The 25,076-nt window shown below is 35.4% G+C and overlaps 1 protein-coding gene across 1 annotated transcript; it reads left to right on the plus strand.

Moving 5' to 3' along the window:
- The first annotated feature begins 22,399 nt into the window (after window positions 1–22,399).
- LOC131044892 (F-box/kelch-repeat protein At1g55270) lies at window positions 22,400–23,953 on the plus strand. Its single transcript, XM_057978370.2, has 2 exons — window positions 22,400–22,997; window positions 23,151–23,953. The coding sequence occupies exons 1-2, from the start codon at window positions 22,601–22,603 to the stop codon at window positions 23,795–23,797; spliced, it is 1,044 nt and encodes a 347-aa protein (XP_057834353.1). The 5' UTR covers window positions 22,400–22,600; the 3' UTR covers window positions 23,798–23,953.
- Window positions 23,954–25,076: the final 1,123 nt, after the last annotated feature.

Here is a 25,076-nt window from a genome sequence, read left to right on the forward strand (position 1 = left end):
AGCATGACAAAAATCAATCTCCACATGTTGGAACAAAGATATAAATAAGATAATAGGGTAAGAGGAAACCTGTACCAAGAACCACATACCAACTATCGGCAATGCCATCAAGATAAATGTAGGATAGGATACCACTATGAGCCATCCAATGGTCCATTCTATGAGGAGAACTAGGGGATACTATCTTTGAAAGGTGTGGTCAATAGAGATAATCCCTACTAATGCCACAATATGCCACCTTAGCTTCTTGAGTTTTCCATTCTTCTACTTAATGCCACATTTATTGAGTTCCTCAACTGTGAGGTTGGTTCTCAATAGGATGCACAAACATGTAAACACACAAGCATGGTTTCATCATACTTGTACAACAATACAAATTCATTTTTCTAGTTAATTACTTAGTGTAAAAATAACTCCATTACATAACATAGGGCAATAATCACCATAAGTTTTCAAATAAACTGCCCAAGCATTAATTGGAGTTACCCTTTCTAAGGTACAAACATAATTTATTTATAACTTCAAAATTAAAATAATCACAATACATCAAAATAAGTTCAATAGTGCATGGAAATAGACAACAAGATCCATAATTAAACCCATAAATTACCCTAATTGGATATGCTAATAAAATGGTGTCTCAAATAATGGAGATTATGTTGGACCTATAATAGAGATCTGGACTTTGTTTCATCATACACAAGCATGGTTTCATCATACTTGTATCCAAATAGACCATCCATAGATAGGTACTCAGTACCACAATCTCATGGGTACCCTTTTAGCTGAATTTACCCTATATTTAGGTGAATCTACCCTTGTATCATTCCTTGATCTAGTATGTCATTCCACCAATCAATAATTTTTCCATATTCTTGGGAGAATACACTATCCCTTAGGTGAATATGCCATATCCTTAAATGAATCCTCCTTGTCATCATCCTAAGTCCTCTTTTTGTTAAGTCTTATCCCTTCATCTTTAGGAAAATCCACCTATCCTTATGTGAATCTACTTCCTCTTAGGTGAATCTATTTCACATAAATCATTTATCTTATCCATCTTTCTTATGCAAACGATGAATTTTTCCTATCCTTATATGACTACACTCCCATTTAGGTGAATCTATCTAGTTTTAGTCTCCTTCCATTATTTTGTCCAAATTTGTATCCTTTAGTTTACATGAATCTACTTGTTCTTAGGAAAATCAACCCTATCATTCTAAGGAAAATTCACCTTGTCATCATCCTTAATCATCTACCTTTCAAGTGTATAGTCCATCCATCCTTGGGAGAATCTAACATATTATTGGGAAAATCCACTCCCTCTTAGGTGAATCCACCTTTTCCACCTTCTCATTAATCTATTATTTGTTCTAAGAAGGACACAAAAGTGGATAGAAAACAATAGAGGAGATAGTACTCAAACAAGTACTAAGGAATTGCATTAGTGACATGTCACAAATGTGAGTTATACATGTTCCAAATTGATTGATTCTCATGAAGGAACTAAGTTATCTACAATAAATAGCCACCCAAGAAACCCATTTGCTTTAGGCAAACTATCTTCTTAGTAGTAGCTTAATTCTTGAGACACTTGATTTAGATATGATCTTGTAAATGGTGTTAAAAAGAGTAATTAGTCACCAACCAACCACACTCTTCATTTGTATATTTAAGAATTAGTTTGGTCAAACCTTGATTGTAACAAGCATAACCAAATCCTCCACGATAAAGTTAACAACAAATATATTATTGCATAACCAAATCTTTGTGGTGGGTGTGTTCAACAAATATATTATTGTGTGAATTACTTTTGTCCAAAATGTAGGAACTTGATCTACATATCCATGAAGGCATGATTAGGTCTCTATACAACACTATTTTGTTGATGCATATATGTAGTGGTTAGTTGTTTTCCTTTAGTTGTGGATAAACCATTTTGAGTGAATTTCTCATTTACTTGAGCATTTTGCATTTAGAGAACAACTGGATGACCATTCAACAAGGGGTTTAAACTCTTTGAACTTCACAGAGGCTTGAGCTTTTCTTGTCAAGCAATGTACCCACATCTTAAAGACATCAAATTATGAAAGATGATAGTCCCAAATATGCAAATGATTGTCACAACATAGTGAATAAGGGAAATCCATAGATACATTAATGAGTAGCCCTAGATCAATACAAAGGGAAATACAATCATGTTTACCTCAATGCAATGTTTGCCAGCATCCTCCCTGCGTGTGCCAAAATAGGATCTTTCGAACAAGGTATGGACATCCATCAAAGCATAATCGAGAGAGCATTGGAATACAGGTCGGTTCTTGTCCAACAAGATTCAGGACGTAGGGCCCCCACTAATAAGAGAACCCATAGTGGGTATGGGAGGAAGTCGGGTCTTATGTGGTTGAATGCAATCCCCATTCCGTTCGTTTGAGTTAGTTCATTAATGTCTTCTAAATTCTTGGAGCGGTTTTTTTTATCCAATAACAAAAATCGCAAAATGGGGTAGCATACACACGGCATGTGAACTGTATGACGGAATACCTCAAAGAGATGTCATTTCATGGAATTTTAAGATCATAGGAATGCACAAAATGGATTAATTCAAAAAAAACCTTAACTTGCTTGTGCAGAGATTGCTTCGGTGGGGGGGGCAGTGAGGGAAGACAGTCGCCGCTTGTGCTTTCAAAATGAAAATGCGTTGTGTTTTTTTTTTTTAATAAAACGCCCGAGGTCGTCAGAATTCTGACAAACACGGGCATAGGTCGTCGAAATTCTGACGAACATGGGCATTTTTAAAAAAAAAAATCAAATTTTCACACAATGTTCCTTGTCCATCGGAAACCTCCGTCGGAATTTAACCCCAAATGTATTAGTGAAAAGCAATTTGAATCTTGCTAAGCTTTATTTGTGTGGAAAATTCAAGCAGAGCGATAGTGGTGTTTGGTACTCCCAAGGAAAAGGTATTCAACCTCATCGGAGAAAAGCTTGTTTGAAGGTCATCATGGCAGCATTGATATCGACTCCTATGATAGTTGAAGCTATCAAAGAACCCCAACCCGAGTTCAAGCTGCACCTGATGAAAGCCGGTGAAATCGACATGACCGGTATTTTACCATCTATGCCCTCCGATGTATTGTTGGTAGAAGATATTCACTCCTACTTTCATTGCAAGCTAAAAGAACTTGGAGATAAGTTCATCTGAAATGAGTTTAAAGGATTCTATGACAATGATCAGTTGAAGGCATAATTTCTACCTCTGAAGACGAAGGGTTTGGCTAATGTTGTTGATTTTCTTGATCAATTTCATGATGAATGGGTTAGATATGTATTGAGCAGGGTTCATGATGAATTTTTGTGGTTGGAAGCTCATGCACCGATCAAGATTACAAAGGAGGCGATTCAAAGAGTGACAAGGTTCCATGCAACCAGTGAAGCATTAACCCTAAGAACGATTTCATCAACTGAAGTCATCTAGATAACCAAATACTAGTGTGATAGTAGAGCAATGACAATCACCCATATTGATGATGTTGAAGTAAGATTTGCCTCTGTAGTGTTGGGTTACAAGGTTTATCAATCAAGACAAATGAATAGTGTGCCAAGCGGTGTCATACATGTTGGATATCGAATTATCAAAGAAGATGCAACCTATGATATCTATAAGATGATTCAAAGCTAATTTATGGTGAACATGGAACAAATTAAGAAGGACACGAAGCAATCTTTCAAATATGGCTCACTACTAGTATGTATATTTTTCTATGTGCAAATTTTTTTCCCTGGTAAGGGTAATGTAGTATGGTCACGGGAGAAACCTATCATGGTTTAGATAGGTGAAATGATTAGGGATCTGGGAAATAAGTTTAGTGAAACAATGTGGGGATATTTTAAGGAATTTCAAACTAGGATGCACAAGAGGGAAAGAATTCCAACCGGTATAGTGCAAAAATACAAAGACAACATTTGTTTTCTTGTAGACACTGACTATTGTATCATTCAAGCAGTTCAACCAATAAATTTTTGGGTTCCACTTATGGGATATGAGGTGGCAGAAGATCTTGTTAAAATTCATGTCAATATGCTACTATCTAAACTGGTAGACTCTAAGGAAAAGAGATTTGGAACATGTGAGGAGGCAAGCTCCAAAATTAAACAGGAACTTCAGGTGCCAATCATGAAAAGAAAAGTAAGAAGAATGATTGATACGCTTGAAAATAAATATGGAGGTGAAGCATCCGGTGCCACTACCTCCACCAGTTCTAGTGAACAAATAGGTGTCACACCTACCAAAGATGAAGAATTAACAAGTGGAAAGAAGAAAGTGCCAAAGACAAAACCTAAGGGGATTGCAATAACCAAGCCTGCAACATACTCAAAGAAAAAGGATCTAGGTACTCTTGTATCTTCCCCAAGTAAAGATAGACTAGTAGGAGTGACTTAAAGAAGAAAGAAGAAGAGTGATTCAAATCTTAAACAGGGTGAGAAAGAGGGTGATATTGATGTGGAAATTAAAGAAGTTAGAAGGAGTGGAAGAAATAGAGCTCCATCAATTGATGAATTGGTCTATGGGATCTGTATGTCGGAAATGTGGTGTCAACCTGTAGGAGGAGAAAACAATTCAAACACACTCATGAAACATTGTATTAGAGGTTAGAAATCCAAACAAAGCAAGTTAAATGAATCTAAACTCTTTAAATCGTTCCATGTTCCTCTATCTCCAAGGATCTTCAAGATTCAAGGTGGATCTCAGCTTGGAAGAGCACTTGATTCTTTAAGATGACAACCTAAAGAACGAGTTTTAAATGATTCTAAGATCTAAATGGAATGCAACCAAGATCCTAGTGATGATTTAGATATGAAACTAGATGATGATAGGATGCAAGATATTGATATGAAGCTTAAACTAGTATGAAAATGATACTAAGATGAAGCTAACATGGTATATCTAAGATTAGAATGCTATCAAAATGATCTAACATTCTATTCTATCAAAGAGAGATAATATGCTTAATGTTATGAGACTATGGTTTGATGCACAAAGACTTGATTGTTTTGAAGAAGGAGTGGGCTCTATTTATAGGGAAAATAGGGCAATGGATGGTCAAGATTGGATAATATTAACAAGGGCCAGAATTGAAAGTTAATCAATCCATGTTCACACTTCTCACCAATGAAATGGTGACAATTGTCAACAAGAGACTGCTTGAGAGGAGATGTAAGAAGCATTAAATTCTTGAGAAGACCTCATGGTTACCTTAGAAGGTAAGGAATAAGGTTAGGTTAGGGTTATCCAATGGATAAATGTTTTACCCAAAGGATAAACTCTTGTGCAAGGGTTAAAGGGATAACCATGGTCAAATCAATGAATGCTTGATGAGAGCCTTGGGTTAGATGAAGGTTGAGTTAGTCAAAATGTCTCTAACCATGCCACTAAGGGTTAGTTAACCATTAATGGTTTGAAGACTTTTAGAGACAAATTTGTAAGAGTCCTTCCAAATTTGGGGGTATTCAACAACTTAGCTTGTTGAAGGCATAAAGGCCTTAATGCCTTTTGAAGACTTTACTCCAAATTTGAGAAGTGACCTCCTCAAATTTAGGGAAAAGGGATAATGGATGGGTTTAGGTTAATTGATTAGGATTAGATGGATACTAGAAGAAATTAGGAATAGGGTTAGGATGCAAATGAGAGATGTAGGATTTTGCAAGTGGGTGAGGAAAATAAAATTTAATTAAAATAAAATTAATTTATTTCAATTGTGGTTGCAACTTGCATTTGTAGGATTTTGCAAGTGGGGGGGTTTAATTAAATGTAAATTTAATTAAATGGGCTAGAAGGGGGATTTTAATTAAATGTAAATTTAATTAAATGGGCTAGAAGGGGGATTTTAATTAAATGTAAATTTAGTTAAATGGGATAGAAGGGGGATTTAATTAAATATAAATTTAATTAAATGGCTTAGATAGAAGAAGGGTATATTAATTAAATCTTAATTTAGTGTGAGTTACGAGTTATAGGGGTCAGTAACAGGGGCCAGAACCAACATAGTTTTGTAGTATTTGCCACCAATGCCAAAGGGGGAGTTTGTTGGCATTCTGATGCAATCTTGTATGACCGGTGAATGATATGGTTTTCATTGTTCGCAACACCATCTCTGAAGTCTTCACAGTTTATCAGTAGTAAGTAGACTAGGATACTGACGTCAATCGACTAAGCAATAAGTAAACATGATAAACAATGAGTAGACTAGCAAGCAATGAGTAGACTGACAAGCAGTGAGTAGACCGACAAGCAGTAAGTAGACCGGTAAGCAGTAAGTAGACTGGGTAGCGGTGAGTAGACCAACACAGAAGAGGTCCACCGACTAAGAAAAGAACAAACTGGTTTACAGGAGAAAATCGACTAGACAATATTTTTATCGGTACACCGAAAGAGTTTGTAATCAATAGATTGGTAACATTCAGTTAACATTTAGTTAAACCGGGAGTCTTCTCCAATCAATCGACAGACTTATTGACATGTTCGACTATCTTGACAGAGATTCCTGCAATGATTTCAGGGGCATGATTTAAGGCATGTTAACAAAATTTTGAAAGGGATGTTTTGGAGGGAAAGTTGGTGACAGACTGTAGGGTCAACAAATTCACATAATTCATTCTTGAGATGGTTGTTGTCAAGGTTAATAAAGATAATGTGATAGTGTACACATGGGGGAGTTTGATAGAGTGCAGAGCCGAGTGACAGAGGACCAACAAAGTTGAGTTCAACAGAGTGGTGACCCAAGTGACAGAGGATCGACATAGTAGAATCCAAGGATCAACAAATTGGTAGAGGGCATAGTTGAAGGAGCATTCAAGAAATCGAAGTTGTGCAGAGCAGACACAATCGATGCAGACATAGTGTGATTCTTCAGTTTGATCTGATCAAGCTAATCAGTAGCCACTCCAGTAGATCATCTTTATGTTTCTCTCTAACCATTACAACTAAAGTCCCTTAATAGGGTGGACTTTAACATGTCCCATTGTAAAAATCCCTTAATCGGGTGTCATCTTAGTTGATGATTCCAAGACCTTTTGATAAAGCTACCTTTAACAGGGTAAAGGAACTAACAGGCCTTAGACAAAATCCCTTAACTGGGTGGCACTTAATAGTATCTTTGTAATTTCCTAACAGGGATGGCTCTTCATTGGGCGTACTCCAGAAGAGTACAAATTTTGTGAGTTCCTACACACACCGTGGTTTTCTCCCATTTGGGTTTCCACGAGATGAATCTTGGTGTCATTGTGTTTCTTTTCATGCATGGTTATTCTTCTGCAATAGTTATTTATATTGATGAATGTTAAGTTAGTGGTAACTTCTGTAAAAAGTTTGTATTGAGCAAAACCGGTAAAGTATTGATTCACCCCTCCCCTCTCAGCATCGGTTGGGACTAACAGTGATTGCATTCGGTTTTCTTCTGGTTGGTTGTTTTCATCAACCATGATATCATTTTCTCTTGATAAATTATCTTCATCTTCTACACCATACTCTGCAGTTGTTGCATAGTAATGAATTAACCTATTTGGAAGAGGTGGAGGAGGAAATGGCATTGACAATCCTATATCTTCATTATCAAAGTCTAGGTTGACACAAAGGTTTCTAACACCTTCCATGATGTAATCTGGTATGCTTACTTGAGTAGGAAGACTTAATTCTGATGTACCTTGCACACTGTGGTACGAATCATGTTGTCCCTACCCCTGCCCCTGTTCATTAGAGGAAGAATCGTGTTCAGCAGAGGAAGAATCATGTTATCCCTGTTCAACAGAGGCAGTATCATGTTGTCCCTGTTTCGCAGTGGCAGTATCATGTTGTCCCTGTTCAATAGTGGCAGTATCATGTTGTCCCTGTTCAATAGTGGCAGTATTATGTTGTCCCTGTTCAATAGTGGCAGAACCATGTCGTCCTTGTTCAACAGTGGCAAAATCATGTTGTAGTTGCATTTCAATTGCAACATTTTCCCTTTGAAAATATTCTACACTTTCATGAATATCCGACTCACTCACTTCTGCAACTCTCAAAATACTTTCAATTGCAATTGTTTCATCTTCCTCCTCATCAACATTAAATTTTCTAATAGGATTCATGTCATCCATAAGTGTTGTGGGGTTCAATGGCCAAATACGAGTTCTTTTAAATCCTACCTTAATATTATCTGCAGTGAGGCCTTTTTAAATTCTAAGTTGTATAGTCTGGCTAATTTAGATCTATTGATTTCTAATCTATGATGCTTTGCCATCCATTCTGATCTCTCACTTTTAAAATAGTTCTTAAAGGGAGAAAACACACTTACATCCAAAGTTTGGAGCTTATGGCTTGTGTGAGCTGGAAATGTAACAAGATCAATTCCTAAAACTCTTGCCTCTTGGATTGTAGGAAGTGCCACATGGCTCCCATGGCCACTAAAGATGAGCAAATGCCTATTATTAGGTGAAACTCCATCAGGTACAGATCTTGCAAAGTGATGTAACCAATTGAGGAACAACTCCTTGTTCATCCATGCATGAGGTCGGGCTGCCATACAAGCCCCCGATTCACAACCTACAATATAATTTTTCAATTGCCTTTGACCTTTGAAGAGGTAGAATCCAGGAATTCTTTGACCTATTGCATTAACACAACATAATATGGTGATCCATTCTCTACTTTTGGACATTATATATGGCACACTCCTTGAACCCTTTTTGGCTATTACCCTCACTCCACAATTTCTCCCAGCTTGAACACTAGTCTCATCACAGTTCCATATTTGGTGTGGGCCATATTGTTTTTCTTTGTAAATTTTTGCCAAGTTTTCATAAAATGCCAATACTATTGATGGCCTAAGCATGGTAGCTCTGTCTTTGTCTATACCTTATGTTGTTCTTAGTGCCAACTTATGATGCCTTATTTTAAACCCTTTCCACCATGACTTTCCTAGAAAACCATTCTTAAAAGGGTTTTCCCTAGTTTCACAAATGTGGGCAACATATGTTTTCAGTTGGTTTATTTCAAGACCATATCCCAACTCTACCATGTCTTGACACCATTGCACAATCTTTGTTTTCTCTTCAGAAGATAGTATAGTCGGTGGAATTTTCTTTGTTGTGGTTTTGAGACCTTGTAACCAATATGACAAAGTTGTAAAAGGAATTCCCTATTTATTGGCAGCAACTCAAATATAATACTCATTATCTTTAACATCTTGGATTGCACCTTTCATGTCTAATTTTTTCCACTCTTTGCTTATTGGTGCATTCTTAGAGGTTGTAGAGCCTCCAACTTGCACACTTGGTGCATTCTTATAGGTTTTAGAACTTATAACTGGCACATCTGGAATGCCAATTTGATCTGGTGCATTCTTAGACGTAGTAGACCTTATAACTTGCACATCTGGAATCTCAGTCTGATCTGGTATCTCAAGATGATCAGATATTGGTATTTCTGGATGATCTGATATCTTAGTTGGATCTATAGTTATGCTTTCATTTTCAAGATTACAATGAAGCATAACCCCTCTTTTATGCTTTGGCAAAGGTCTTGTTCTCTAAACTCTATTCTTTGTAGAAATTTTCATGGTGAAATATATGTAGTTTGCATGAAATTTGTATATATGTTAAAAATACTAGTTTCTATTTAGAAAAACTAGATATGCATAAATAAAACATGCATGTTAGTTAATAGAATAGAATGCATGAACATAGAGTACCAGAATAGAATAATCTATATTTATTGCAAAATATAATAACAGAGTAACAAAGCTAACTAAATCACAAACAGTCACAAAAATTATAAGATACTCGACATGTACATATGTTTATGAGTATTATATATTAACATGTGTATGTACATACATATGGATGCATATGCATATATCCATGCATCACAAAAATTATAAGATATTCATAAAACAAAAAATGGAAATGGAATAAATTAACTGAAGAATAAGATACTCGTCCTGTACATATTTTTATGAGTATTATATATTAACATATGTATGTACATACATATATCCATGCATCACAAAAGTTATAAGATATTCATAAAACAGAAAATGGAAATGGAATAAATTAACTGAAGAAATAACATCTTCATTATCTAGTCCTAGTTGCGTTGATACACAATTATATTCAGTGAGACAATTTAATCTCAACTTTAGCTCAATCTGAACCAACAACATAGAAGTGGCCCTGACAAAAGTTTCCAATAAGATACTCAAAAAACAAAAATTGACAATTTAATCTGAACCTACAACATAGAAGTAGGCCTTGCCAAAGTTTCCAATAAGTTGCTTACGAAATAGAAAAAATAGAAAATGAAAATTTAATCTCAACTTTAGCTCAATGTGAACCTACAACATAGAAGCAGGTCTGGCCAAAGTTTCCAATAAGATATTCATAAAAAAGAAAATTGAATAAATTAGACATAACGTCTTTACTATCTAGTCCTATTTGTACTGATACACATATATTCAGTGAGAGAATTTAATCTCTTAACTTTCACTTAAGTGTTAGCATAATATATAATGTGTTCTCTAATTTTTATCACTGTTTCTTAATTGTATATACCTACATTTATATTTTATTTGTTCAGGCATTCTTAATGAATCAAATCATCTATTTGGATTCCCAAAGATAATGAGAGGGGGGGTGAATTAGTATCTAACTGGTTATAGAATTTACTTGATTTAAAACATGTAAGGCATATCAATACTGTATACCGGTAAACCAAAAATAATACAGTAAACAAAGATAACAATAACCACATGAAAAGCACACCATAACACAGTAGTTTAACGAGGAAACCTAGTGTGGGAAAAACCTCGGTTGGATTTGTGACCCACAATATTCGCTTACTGGCCAATAAGGGAATATTACTGCTACAATAGGGGCCTGCACATGCAGGAAGGCCAAGTACCTAGAGCTCACTGCTCAAATACAAAATAAGAAGTCACGCTGACTTACAAAATGGATTATACAAATCCAATGTCTTGTACTGCTTCAAAATAGCATCTGCTATGCCAGATCCAGTACCAATTTTAGCTCTACTGCATACATAAACCCTTAACCTATAATTCACATATTAAGTCTGCTCTTTCCACCTATCATCTTATTTTTAAATGTTCTACAATGATCTCATACATATATGAGTCATATTACAACTCGCCATGTTGTCTTACAATGATTTTACAATTAATTACAAAATACATTATAAACAAAATTCTTGTCGGCCAGGGTGTCGGTATCCTTCCTTTGTCTGTCGGTGTTCTGTGTGTTGGTGTAGAGTCTATCGTTGCCGGTGTCGGTATATTGTCTTGTTGGTATCATATGATTTCAAGGTTGCCATCAATGACAAAACCTTCAATCACCTACAATTTCTCATTGGAGTGTGCATTTGCCAACAATCTCCCCCTTTGGCATTGATGGCAACACTCATGAGAAAAATCCAAAAGGTGTCATCCAAAAATGAGATTGCCAGAATTGTCTTACTAAAAAAAAATGAGCTCCCCCTGAGCTGATGAGCCATTTGCTGATCATTTTTCTCATAGCCTCTACTCCCCCTTTGACATCAATGACAAAGGTTGTCATTCGCTGTCAGTGGAGTCTTGCCTGGTTTGTTCTAACTGGTGGGTTATACTCTAAAAAATGTCTGTCAAAATTGAATTTATGTCATTGCTGAATGTTTTACTACCTTTTATAGCCTCATGGGTTCTCTGCACCGTACCTGTGAGTATGTGCATTTGCTCTTCCAATGTCTTTAGTTCGGGAATCAGAGCCTCAGATATTTCTTTTCTTAAAGAAATAAGATACTCTAATCTTGGACCAAGTCGACATTTTAAGTCCTTTGCTTTGTCATTTATTCTTTGTTTTTCATTTTCCAGTTTCCTGATTTTCTCTTCTTGCTTTGCAATTTTCTTTTCTAATTCCAAAAATGAATCTGATGTCCCAATCAGATTGTTAGCAATATTGTTAATCTCATCCTGTGTCTTTCTGATTTCTTTGTCAAGATCTTTTGTTAATACATCTGTTTTGCATGTATCCCTGTATAGTTTCTTGAAGTCAAAAATGATTTCATTGAGTTCCGGTAAAAGAGTGTCCATCTCTCCCTTGTTCTTCTTAACTATATCCTCAAATAATTTTTCTTTTTCTTTTATCAATCTCTCCTTAAATGTATCCTCATTTATTTTGTCCAGTGTTATTAGGTTACCTGTTATATACTTAGACAATGTGTCTAATTGGTTCAAAGAATCTTCGTTCTCTATGTTACACTTTGGAGCTATCATCTTCAAAATTGGTATGGTGTCATCAATAGCTTTATACACTAAAGCATTACAATCTGTTATTTTCTTAATTGAATCTAGCAGTACCTCTGTCACATTTGTTGGTCTGAATTCAGACATGGAGGTTCCAGATGTCTGTCCAACTGACTTCATAATTTGTAATCCACTGGTGGTGACAATAGCATTGCAATCCTCTTTTACTGGAGGATCAGTTTGTGTCTCCATTTCAACTACCAAAGGTTTAGGTTTTTCAGTTGTAGCCGGTGGCACTGTCTCTGAATGTACCTGTGAATGAACCTGTTGTTCTTCTTGTTTCTTTGTTCTCTCTATTGATGGTTTCTCTGATGGTGCCTCTGATGATTTTACAGTAGTATCCACTGCTGGTTTTTTTGCTTATGACTTTGTATTTTCTACCGGTTTCTCTGTGCTTGCCCCTGAAGAGTTTTCAGTCAGTTGCTCAATACGAATGCTATTAGTTTTCCGTGTATCTGTTGTTTGTCCAGTTTGTTGCTCACTCCCAATTTTAATGTTTCCAACTGTATCTTTAATATTTGTCTCAGCTGTTGTGTCTTCTACCGATGGCTCAGTTGCCATATCTCTTTTCTCACTTGTTTCCTTATCAACCACAATGTTGACTTCCTGTGCATCAATATTCATTGTGTACAACACCTCAGAATCAGGATTTGTATCCTCATGTGGTGTGTCCATACTCTCTGTTGCCGGTTGATTGTCAGTAGTGTCTACCGGTGGAGTATCTAAAGGCGGTGGGGGTAAGTTGTCTGTTATCTTTATATTGGGAGGTCCACCAACCTTGCCTTTTCCTTTGTCCCTATCCTTTTGATATACTTTGAAGGTTTTAGGTTTTTGAGACTCTTCCTGTTTTTCCTTTTCTACCAGGAACATATCCCATGCATCTGTTGTTTTCTCTGCTATCTGATTCACTCTTCCTGCCATTAGTGCTACATGTCAGCGAGCAGTTGAAAATACTGACCGGTTAGCCTCAGAGATCAATTGATCTATCTCATCAGGTGAGTTAACATGATGTACAACAAGTAATTTTTCAATTTTTATTTTCTTATCTAGATCAATAACATCTACTCTTCTAGCTTCTAGTCTGTTGAATAGATCTGTCGGTATTTCATCAACAACTTGCATCAAAAATTTCTTGAAAATATCTAAGTGCAATATTACATTGTTCTCTACTTTCTCCTTGTCATCAGCGGATAGTGTGTTATATAGTTTGCTGATATTCTTCAATTTGCCATCCTCAGTAATTTCATCTAGTAATTTATCAATAGGAGCTATAGCTTATTTTGACTTCTTCTTAGGAGTCAACTTCTTTTTCTTTGGAGTTAATTTATTTGTTGGGGGCCTTACTGCATGTTGCTTTTGTCTTTTTGGTGTAGGAGAAGGTGTCGGTGAAGGTTTTCTCTTCCTCTCAACTCTCTTGAATACTGCCAGTATGTCACATTCTGAAGAAGTTCCATTTGGTGAAAGGTGAGTTTCTGGTTGGATTGCTTCTAATTCACCTTCAATTATACCGGTTTTCTTTAGCACATCTTCTTTAATTGCTTTTGCCTGTCAAGTTCCTTTTCTAATAGTTGCCTCAACCTTTTTAACTCTTTTCTTTGATTGAATTTGACTCTCTATAGTTTCAGCATTACCAAATACTTCTTCTTCAGGTTCCTTAGGAGCTTCTAGGAGGGCTTTTGCATAGGTTTCTATTATATTGTCATCGGTCTCATACCCCATTTTAGTGACCCAGATGGTTCTAGGAACAACTGCCTCCATCCAAATTTCATCTTTCTTTATTACAAAACAGATTTCCTTTTGGTACTTATCCACAATAGCTTGTGATAACCTTACTCTTGTTTTCATTTGAGCTTTCAATGCATGAAAATACTCATTTAAGTACTTTTCCCTGTTTTCTCCCATGTTGTTCAACAATACTGATAGTTGTTTTCCTACCGATATATCATATCCAAAATCTTTGGTGCCAATACCGGGTACTTGTTTGGTTATATATAGCATCAGACAAACAAGTAGGTTTCCAAATCTTAAAGTTCCTTTCTTATCTTTCTTTATCTTTCCCAAATTATCAATCAGTTCATCTTTAAGCCATTCACATATGTTTATCCTTGCATTATTATTTACTATATCATAGGCACTTTTAATACATAGGCTAGAAACTGAGTTTAACCTATTTGCATGTCTAGACTTGTAACCTAAGATCATACTGATAAATTTGACATTGATATCCGTTACGCCATTTACCCTTAGTGATCTCTTGTCAGATGTTGCACTGGTTAGTTTTGTCACTAAGTCATTTGAGACCTTCTTAGTTTTGTCAGGTATGTTGCCGGTGGAGGGTAACCCTGTCACAACCTTTACTACTTCTTTAGTAATCTTGTGAATAGAATCCAACCAAAAGAATTCGCCATGAACCTTGCTTAGCACAATTCTTACGATATCCTTGGGGAAATCCGGGATACTAGGAATTTCTATAAAACCTAGGGTTTCTATTATCTTGTGTTCAGTTTTGACATTTCCAGATTCATCACAAATTATAGATTTATACATGTTTTTGATTTCATCATTGCCCAATTCCTCTATATGACAATGTATATACATTCTAGGGTCTTCAACATAAACTACCCCTTTAGGTACTTGAGAGAATGCACCTAAACTATCATCTTTCTTTGCAATTTCGAGAACTAGCTGGAATACGGGTCTAGGGAGTTTAATAACTTCAACAACAGTAGGGTTTGCAATAAATTCAGGAGTAGATGAGGATGCCATAGCTATAAATACCTTAATCTGCCTTAGGGGTGAAATATTTGATAGATTGCTTCGCTTATTTGCTGGGAATGCCTTTGCTCAGGATTTTCGCACTCTCGAAGATTTGAATACTCGGTGAAATGAAAATGGAGCCAAAACACTTGTTTTATAATGTTATTTTCTTCACCTGCCACATTTAATGCTTGCCAGTTAAATCACAACTTAACTTATCTGTCAGTGAAGAAGTAATCTCAACTTCTCACCATCAACCGAGGGAATAATAACATGTTTCTCATTTTGTTGCTAAACCCTCAAGGATTTTCCTTCAGTTAGATGAAGAGTCTCCTGCCGGTGGAATGTTACTCTGTTCTGCCGGTGGAGGAGTATTCCCATCAACATTTTGTTCTAATTTTCTAATCCATTGTTTTGAGAATTCTTGCTTTACCTCTTCAGCCTTTCTTTACCTTTCAAACTAGGACCTTTGTTATTTGCCGGTGAGGACTTGCTTCTACAAAATTTGGCAATGTGTCCAATCTTGTTGCAGGCATAAAAAGTCACATTGTTTTTCTGAATTGCTTTCCCATATCCTATGTCGGTTTGGGTTCTGCATTGATTAGATAAATGTCCAAATCTTCCACAAACATAACATCTTACATTCATTCTGCAATTCTCTGAATTATGACCAACTTTGTTGCATTTAGAATATTGACCGGTGGGTGTATTGGTGTTCTGATAATTTCTAGATCTACATTGATTTTCTCTATGACCATACTTGTTACAGTTAAAGCATTTTCCATTAAATTTATAAGCAGTAGGTTGTCTTGCCAGTTTGCTATGATCATGTGTGTTTGTAGTAGCAGAGCTTTCACCACCTTCAAAGCCAAGGCCATTAGTGTCACCATTAGGTTTCTAATTCTTCAACATGTCACCAAGTTCTTCTGAACTTTTCTTGAATTTTTCTGTGCTGATTTGCAGTATCTAGTCCTCTTTCCAAGATTTCTTTCTGTCTCATAAGTTCATTTGAGTAATTCTGTGTATGCATCAGATCTGTCTTCAACATATTATTTTCATAACTAAGTCTTGTGTTTTCATTTGTAGCATCATTCAGTCTTCTAGTCAGATCTTCTTCATTTTTCTTCCTATCTTCAATTTCTTTGTAAAATCTCATAGTCATATCCTGCATCTCATTCTGTGTTGTACTTATCTCTTGTCTTAGTTTGTTTACCAGATCATTAAGAGTTTCCTTTTCATCTCCCTCTTTCTGCATCTTCTCGCAAAGTTCTCTTCTTTTATTCCTTGCTATGGTGTAATTCTCTTGAAGTGCTTGAATGATATCCTGAGCAACTTTTAGATCATCTTGAAGTTTGATATTTTTCAATTTTTCTGCATCATTGTCTGAAAGAGTTGTTTTCAATTGTTCTCTTAAGTTTTCCATCTCTATCGGTTGTAAGATCTTCCTCAAGCTATTAGGCTTCATAAAATAGAGGACCAGGCTCTGATACCAGTTGTTTGGATTCCCAAAGATATTAAGAAGGGGGGTGAATTAGTATCTAACCAGTTATAGAATTTACTTGATTTAAAACATGTAAGGCATATCAATACTGTATACCGGTAAACCAAAAATAATACAGTAAACAAAGATAACAATAACCACATGAAAAACACACCATAACACAATAGTTTAACGAGGAAACCCGGTGTGGGAAAAACCTCGGTGGGATTTGTGGCCCACAATATTCACTTACTGGCCAATAAGGGAATATTACTGCTACAATAGGGGCCTGCACATGCAGGAAGGCCAAGTGCCTAGAGCTCACTGCTCAAATACAAAATAAGAAGTCACACTGACTTACAAAATGGATCATACAGATCCAATGTCTTGTATTACTTCAAAATAGCATCTACTATGCCAAATCCAGTACTGGGTTTAGCTCTGCTGCATACATAAACCCTTAACCTATAATTCACATATTAGGTCTGCTTTTTCCGCCTATCATCTTATTTTTAAATGTTCTACAATGATCTCATACATATATGAGTCATATTACAACTCGCCATGTCGGCTTACAATGATTTTACAATTAATTACAAAATACATTATAAACAAAATTCCTGTCGGCCAGGGTGTCAGTATCCTTCCTTTGTCTGTCGGTGTCTTGTGTGTCGGTGTAGAGTCTGTCGTTGCCGGTGCCGGTATATTGTCTTGCCGGTATCATATGATTGCAAGGTTGCCATCAATGACAAAACCTTCAATCACCTACAATTTCTCATTGGAGTGTGCATTTACCAACATCATCAACTTTTGTTCGCTAATATAATACAATAACAAAACATAATATCAAAATAGAATAGAATAATAGAGCATAATATCAATAACAAAACATACAATCAAAATTGAATAAAATAACAAAACATAATATCAATAACAAAGATACAATCAAAATAGAATAGAATAATAGAACATAATATTAGACTAGAATAATCAAGTAAAACTTATGCATCTGATATGACAAGTATGGTTGAAGATAGGAGCTGTGGACTGAAACAACTTTCTTGATACATAATGGTTGACTCCAAATAGCTTATACAAAATTGGAAGCAGTGTAAATAGATACGGTGAAAAAAAATACTTTCATCTTGCATTTTATAGCTTTTTGAAGAATGACGTGTCTAAACTTCATGATCCGTGGACATCATTTTTTATTGGTTGGATTTTGTTAGCCATGGATTTTTATTCAGTGGATTGTGTTGCCATGGATCAAATATTTTGAATTTTGATATGTGTGCTCTTGTGGGTATTTTGTGTATTTAATCTTCATGATCCGTGGACATGGTTTTTTATTGGTTGGATTTTGTTAGCCATGGATTTTTATTTGGTGGATTGTGTTGCCATGGATTGAATGTTTTGAATTTTGTTATGTGTGCTCTTATGGGTATTTTGTGTACTTAATTTTATTCTTTTTTATTAAGAATTTGCATTGAATTTGTTTGAAATTATGGAGAGTATTACAAGCTATCTATTTTTACAAGTGCAATGGTGGATGGCAGGTCAAATAAATCACATAAATGCACCAATAGGAGGTTGTTTGGATTGGAAAGTTGGATGAGTGTGTTGGTATTGGATTTGACAAATGCTCCAGTTGTGGACATTGCTGAACAATTTTAACAAATAAATATTTGTATTAGATTTGACAAGTTGTCTATAAGTTTGGCAACAGTCCAGAAGTTGTAATATTTGTATGTTACATATTAAATATTAAATTGGGACATTTTGAATCTGATTTGTCCATATTGGATCATATTTTAATAAGTTTTATTTTTAAATGTGATATTCAATGGATTTATATAATTTTCTAACAGCCTTAATTATTTAAGGAAGATTCATGATTTTAAAATTGTCACACTTATTGTAGATAACTATGTTTACGCCGAAGGCATACCCTATATGAACAAATTCAATTAACTATGAAGATCAATGGCTCAGACTCATTTAAAGGGCATGCAAGACGATGGAAATCATCCCCATCGTTAAATTTTCCATTGTTTTCATTCACTGAAACAGTCCTCGTCTCATGCCTTCACAGGTGTAATGGATTATCCAAGACATGGTACTCTCAATAAGCTCCCACTTGGTTCAACCACTGTGCATCATGCTTCTTGAGAGCCGCATAGTAGCCAACTTCCCTTCCTGGGCCAAGTCATTGGCGAGGTGCCTGGCTTCTGAGTCCATATGTCTCTAGCCTCGTCTGTAAACTTGTGTAGCATCAAGCATAAAATACACACTAGAAGAGCCTTGACACGTTTCCATAGAGAGACACCATGGTTGCAGCCACACACAGACTCCATATTCATTTCTTCATGGAGATAATGTTATTTGTTCTCGCGACCTCAAGAAAATGCAATTAGCAGGTGTAAAGCAAAATTCCACAACATTTGCCAGCATCCTCCCTGCCCAGGCCAAAATTGGAGCTATGGAACAAGCTATGGACATACATCAAACCGTAATTGGAGGGGTTTTATTTTTTTGATATATTTGCAACTTAACCCTAAGTCAACAGAGATAAGACGGGAAAGATTCATCAACATTTTGAATGCCCTGGATATCGTAGCGCATCTTTCGACCAAATGGGGTTTGATGGATGCTGAGGCCACTTTGAAGGTCCTTGGCTCGCAGATTGTCCTTCCCAACAATCATTTATTCAATCTGGTAGCTCCTTGAACCAGGTAAACGTAGCACATCTTTCGACCAAATGGGGTTTGACGGATGCTGAGGCCGCTTTGAAGGTCCCTGGCTCGCAGATTGTCCTTCCCAACAATCATTTATTCAATCTGGTAGCTCCTTGAACTAGGTAAATAATTGCCTCAAACTTGAGAATCAAATTTCCTCTTATATGCTCTAACTTCATGAATCCATCTGCGAGGATTTGAGGTTTTTAACCACAGGCGCAACTTTTCCTTTTTCTAAATGCTTTAGGGTTTCAACATCATGTAATTTAAATATTCATTTTTGTACGCATGCAAATCATCATTAGGATTGTCGTAAGCTGGGACCTTTTCAATTGATAGCCTTTTATAAAGATTGATAAATGGTTGTGATTGTAGATTGAACTATGATTTTTTTTTCTATAATATTTTGTACTGGTTGACCCTATCTTTTGGTGCTGAATCATGAGATAAATAATCAGACATGGAATTGTCCTGTAAGCATCGTAAATTCCCATGTCATTTTGTTTTACACAAAACCAAATCTTGTTGCGACATTTCCTATAGGGTAACTTTGTAATAAATTTTTAGGGAGACTTGAGTTGCCCATTGTAACAATTTCTTCTTTGCCATATATGAACTGAACAACAGTACAACACATGGTTATCTTAAAGATATGTCAAACACCCATAGAATTGCAAGAAGCTACTTGTTCTAGTAGGGTATTTCTGTTTGGTAGTCTTTTGTGAAGATTAATAAATGATTGTGATTTTGGATTCACCTTATCCTTTTTCTCTTTGATAATAATGTATATTGGTTCCCAGGTTTACTATTGAGTCCAAAGATCAATGGTTAAACATTGATTTTTCTTTGTGAACATTATAAGTCTCACTGTCATTCATTTTTTCTTTTCAGACATCCAAATCTTGCCGACACATTTTTGTAGGCCAACTGGGACAAAAAGTTTGTGGCATTAATTTAGGACATGCATGCTCCTTGTTATTTGTTAAGAACAATCTGTTCTTAATTAGAATATATCAATATGTATTGAAGGTCATTTTGGGAGATTTGGATGATTGAATCAATTATATTAATGTCTCTCAAATGTTGTAGTCTGTAAATTGGATTTGATGGGAAATCAATTATTTTATTACTTTCTCATTTGTTTAATATGCATGACACATTTGCATCCATTTTTTTCATCTACAAATAATCACTCTATGTTGCTATGGACAACAAATCTCAACAAGGGCATTTTGCAATATAAGGGTTCTTACATCCCTGAAATTTTATTTTATACAAGGCAAATCATAAGCATCTGCCATCAATATTATGCATTTGTAGATTTTCATTTTCATATGCAAATGATGAATTTGTAGGCAATTAGATGATCTCAATGCAAGTTATATCATCATCATGATGTACCATTGAAAAATGTAATCTAATGTTAGAGAAGTTGAAATTTTGAATAAGGAAATGCCTGATTTATACTTTTGTGAGAGAAGGTAATTTGGAAAGGATGAATGCTTCTTCACTTAATCTTACTACTATTTTTATGAACCAATATTTTCAAAGAAAAATAGATTTAACTTTTTGTTTATATTTTGATTGAAATCTAATAATAGAAAACTTTAAAATGGATATTAAAAAGGAAATGAAACTTTATATATTGTTTCGAAGTTACTTAGAAGAGAAAGTAGCTAACTGGTAGTGGAGTATTGCCTCATATTTACCCATATTTATATAGGTCCAAGCTCAGTGCTACTAACAATGTGAGTAAGTAGCTCCATGCAAAATGATAGGTGTTGACACAGACTTAGAGAGATGACACTATTTTCGCATTTTTACTACTACATTTCATATATTAGCAGTTCTTTAGACAATTAAGCTTAATCATCTAAGTAGAGCCTCACAATATTAACAAACTCATTCAAAAAAAGGCATTCGTAGAAGATAACATTGTATGGACATTTCTTTTCACTTTTTCTTTCTTCTTAAAATTAACACAAAGCTATAGGTAGTCTATTTAAATACTAGGTAAATAGTAAAACCCCTATGCTCACATTAAATTTGACTTCAAATTGAGAATTAATGACTTGCAGAGCCATATTTTATGAGGACCCGTTTCTTGATGTGTTTTTAAAGCTTTGCAATTTTGAAATGATAATTTTGCAGTCATTAGTGATGAGGCAAATCCCAAGTCCAAGTTGTTTTACAATAGATGGTGGGTTGGTCTCTTAAATTTTTGGATCAATAGATTTTTATTAAAAAAAGTTGTATCTAACATGCTTTCTTAAGTATGTCTTTTAGTTTTAGTAACTAACAATTCTGATGTTGCCAAAATATTGAGTACAAATAAAACCAATTTTTTTGGATATAACTAATATCCACATTGCAAATTGGTTGTAATTTGTAATTTAAAAATTATCTAATTGTTTTAAAAAAAATTGATATCAATTTCTAATCTCAAAACTATCTACTAGTTGTTGTTAACAAATCTTGTCATTGAAGAGAAACTATTTAGCATAGAGCTATTTAAAATAAATGTTTCTTCAAACTATATGTTAAAATTTGGACTAGTGAACCGAGCTAAAAAAAAAAAATTGGGCTAGTGAAATGCCACTCAAAATCTATTTAAGCCCTTACAAAAAATATCTCCTTTAGGATCAGCTATTATAATGAGGTAATAAGATTTTCCCAAACATGAAAGGGCATACAACATTTATGATAAATATATATAACATGTCACATTTTTTATTCTTCTTATAACTATTCAAAAAAATCTCCTCGGCGTACTTATTGTACACTAAGGTGCGATTGCTAGTATATTAATTAAAATAAAATATATCACATAACATTTAATCATGCATGTAAAAATAATTGTTTTTCTTGACGATTACTAGTTCTAAAGTGTACAATTATTGATCCTATATATCACATATTTGATGTTTTTTTGATTAATATAGAGTCAATATTTACAAGATATAATATTTTTTTTCTAATATTAATATTAATAATGACAATTGCTATAAGGACTATTGAACCCAGTACTACTGATCCTCTCCCCTATGACTAAAAAATTGATTAAAAGCTTAAAGCTCAGATTTGGGACTATTAACAGAACAGTTTAGTCTAATATCATCGTCAAGATCAGGAGGGAGAGTTCGAACAAACTTCTCCATTTAGACAACAAAGTCAACAACCGGGATTGACTGGGGAGAGATGGCAAACCCCAGAGATAATATTAATAAAAAGCAAGAGCCAATCCATCCCAGAGAATTAGAGAGGAGGGTAAAAGCCAGAGAATTAGAGAGTGGGTAATGGCGATGGAGATTTTTCCAGGTCTTCCAGATGACATTGGCAGAAGGTGTTTGCTGAGAGTGCCGCGCACTTCACACTACACGTTGGCTCTTGTTTGTAAAACTTGGAAAAACATTGTATGCAGCCCACTCTTCTATCAAGACAGAAAGAGGACTGGTCTGTCTCAGGAGTTGATCGTACTATGTTGGAGGGACAGCCAAACAGATCATAACATTTGCAGAATAAAGCTTTACGACCCTCTCCAAAACTCATTTGAAACCCTGCCGCCATTTCCATATTCTTCAAGTTTCTTCAACTGTGTTGCCTTCGACCACAAATTGTTCTTCATGGGCGTTCGTACCAGCTGGCCCCATTCCACGATTCAAAAAGCACTTGTCATCTACGATTTTTCTTCTGGTATTCCTCTGTTGCTTGCTTTTCTCATCGTATAGAGTATTTATTTTTCTTTTGATATTGCCCTGTTTCTTTGTTTTAGGGTTATGGAAATGATATTTCCTATTTCTTTGTTTTAGGGTTACGGAAATGATATTTCCCGTTTCTTTGTTTTAGGATTATGGAAGCGAGGTCCCGACCTTCCCGATTGCAGATATGAGTTCTGCCGTTCGCTGGACTCAGCTAAAGGATTGATTTACATTGCTGGAGGACAAGACAGTGATAATAAAGAATTACGGACAGCCATAGTTTATGATATCGAGGATGAGAAATGGGAGTATCTTCCTTCCCTGAAATCGGATTACCTTCCTCCTCTATGTTGGAGAAATGGCAGTGTATGTATTGATGACAAGTTTTATGTGGTGAGCCATTGGGAGAAGTATATACAGGCTTATGATCCCAACACAAGACAATGGAGCACCATAAGCACTTCCTATGATGGCAGTAGTCAGGTTTGTTTGGCTGCGTTTGGCCGGATATATCCCATATTATGTAGGAATATCATAAGGCGGGGTTTTCTGGAAAACCAATCAAGCGTAGCATGTATAGGACCGCCTGCTATTCAACTCTGCTTAATTCTTGGTGTTACAATGTGGCATCAACAGATATTAATTGTTGGAGCCAATAAGGAAGATGTGAGGGTCTTTTATCTGTTTGAGCCTTCAATACAAGCAGGAGAAGAAGACAAGTGGACTCTCATCACCACTTTGTCTAAAACAGAGCTCCCAGACGAAATCGCTATCATTGGAACTATAGCTTTGTGATTTATGCAATTGAAATATTTCAGTGTTGTAATGATTTTCCCAATCTTCGTAGAGTAAAAAATTCATCTATTGTTGGGAAAATTCAGTATTTTGCTGATTTCTGAAACTTTAAGAAGTAAACTTATTTTGGGCTTTCCAAGGGTTGTAAAATTTTAATCTGTTGTTTTTGGAATGGTTTTATCAATGACTTTTAGGCTGAACAGAGCAGCCAAGGTTTTGAATGTAAACCTTTGATGTCTCACCTTAAAAGGAAGCACACCTCACCAAATGTAGGAGTGCATACAAATTGGTTTGAGGGCTCTATTACTTGTAAAAATTAGAATTGGATGATATTCAATTTAGTCATTGTTTACAATGTTAAGAAATTTTGATTATTTGTTTCATGATTCATCATATTTGTTATCAACGAGGACTTATTGTACAAATTACAAACAAATGAAGACTAGTATGAATTAACCACTTGATAGAGCCTGTTGGAGACTCCATATATTGGCATTAGGTAACTGATACTCCTGGACTAGCTGGTTTTAGCTGAAAGACATGAATTTTAAGTATACGGACAATGGATTGTTTTAGAGTGTGTAGGTATAGCAGAGGCAATGTAACAGGTTGTGTTGACAATTTCACAATTGGATTGTATGAGGAAGGTTATGGTAAGATTGTCGCAGAGCACCTTGTGTAACCATTGTTAACAGTTGTGCCCTTCAAGCTTGTTTTTAAAGCTGGAAAATGAGATGATGACCATTTGTGAAGGACACAATAACAGCTATGGTGCATCTTTGCCATCAAAAGTCCCTTGTCAAAAATCCGAAGGAATACCTGGATTATAGGAGGCTAGGCCAGTTCATCTTAAGCAGATGAATCAACAGATCAAGAAGCCAAAGGGCATGGATTGGGGAAATAGTATCTTTGCGGTTATGGAATTCAAGGTTTAACAAATAAAAAGCTATTCTACAACCCATTCAGAATTTTATATTTTGTTAAGCTTTCTTTGAGGCTTCCAATGAAGATGAGGTATGATTGTATTTTTTTTTCCCTAGTGATTAAAATCCAGATTTGGTTGGAATCTTCAATAGAATTTCATGCGCTGTTTTTTTGTATGAAATTAAAATAAGATTTCTAAATATAGAATTTGAATACAAAAACCTTTCTTGTATGAATTTGACATGCAGCTGACCATTCATTACGCTAAGAGGTCTTCTACAGTCACAGAAGGCTGCAATCAATCTGTATAAAGTTTAAACATAAAGCGTTTTTGAATGAATTTGACCTCCAGCTG

This window comes from Cryptomeria japonica, chromosome 1 (genome assembly GCF_030272615.1).
Source record: "Cryptomeria japonica chromosome 1, Sugi_1.0, whole genome shotgun sequence".
Taxonomy (NCBI): domain Eukaryota; kingdom Viridiplantae; phylum Streptophyta; class Pinopsida; order Cupressales; family Cupressaceae; genus Cryptomeria; species Cryptomeria japonica.

Bases quoted from the DNA above. Each gene is read 5' to 3' on its own strand.
- LOC131044892 (XM_057978370.2), top strand. From the start codon at position 22,601: ATGGCGATGGAGATTTTTCCAGGTCTTCCAGATGACATTGGCAGAAGG. The intron at 22,998-23,150 runs GTATTCCTCTGT...TCTTTGTTTTAG, and splicing joins CATCTACGATTTTTCTTCTG to GATTATGGAAGCGAGGTCCC.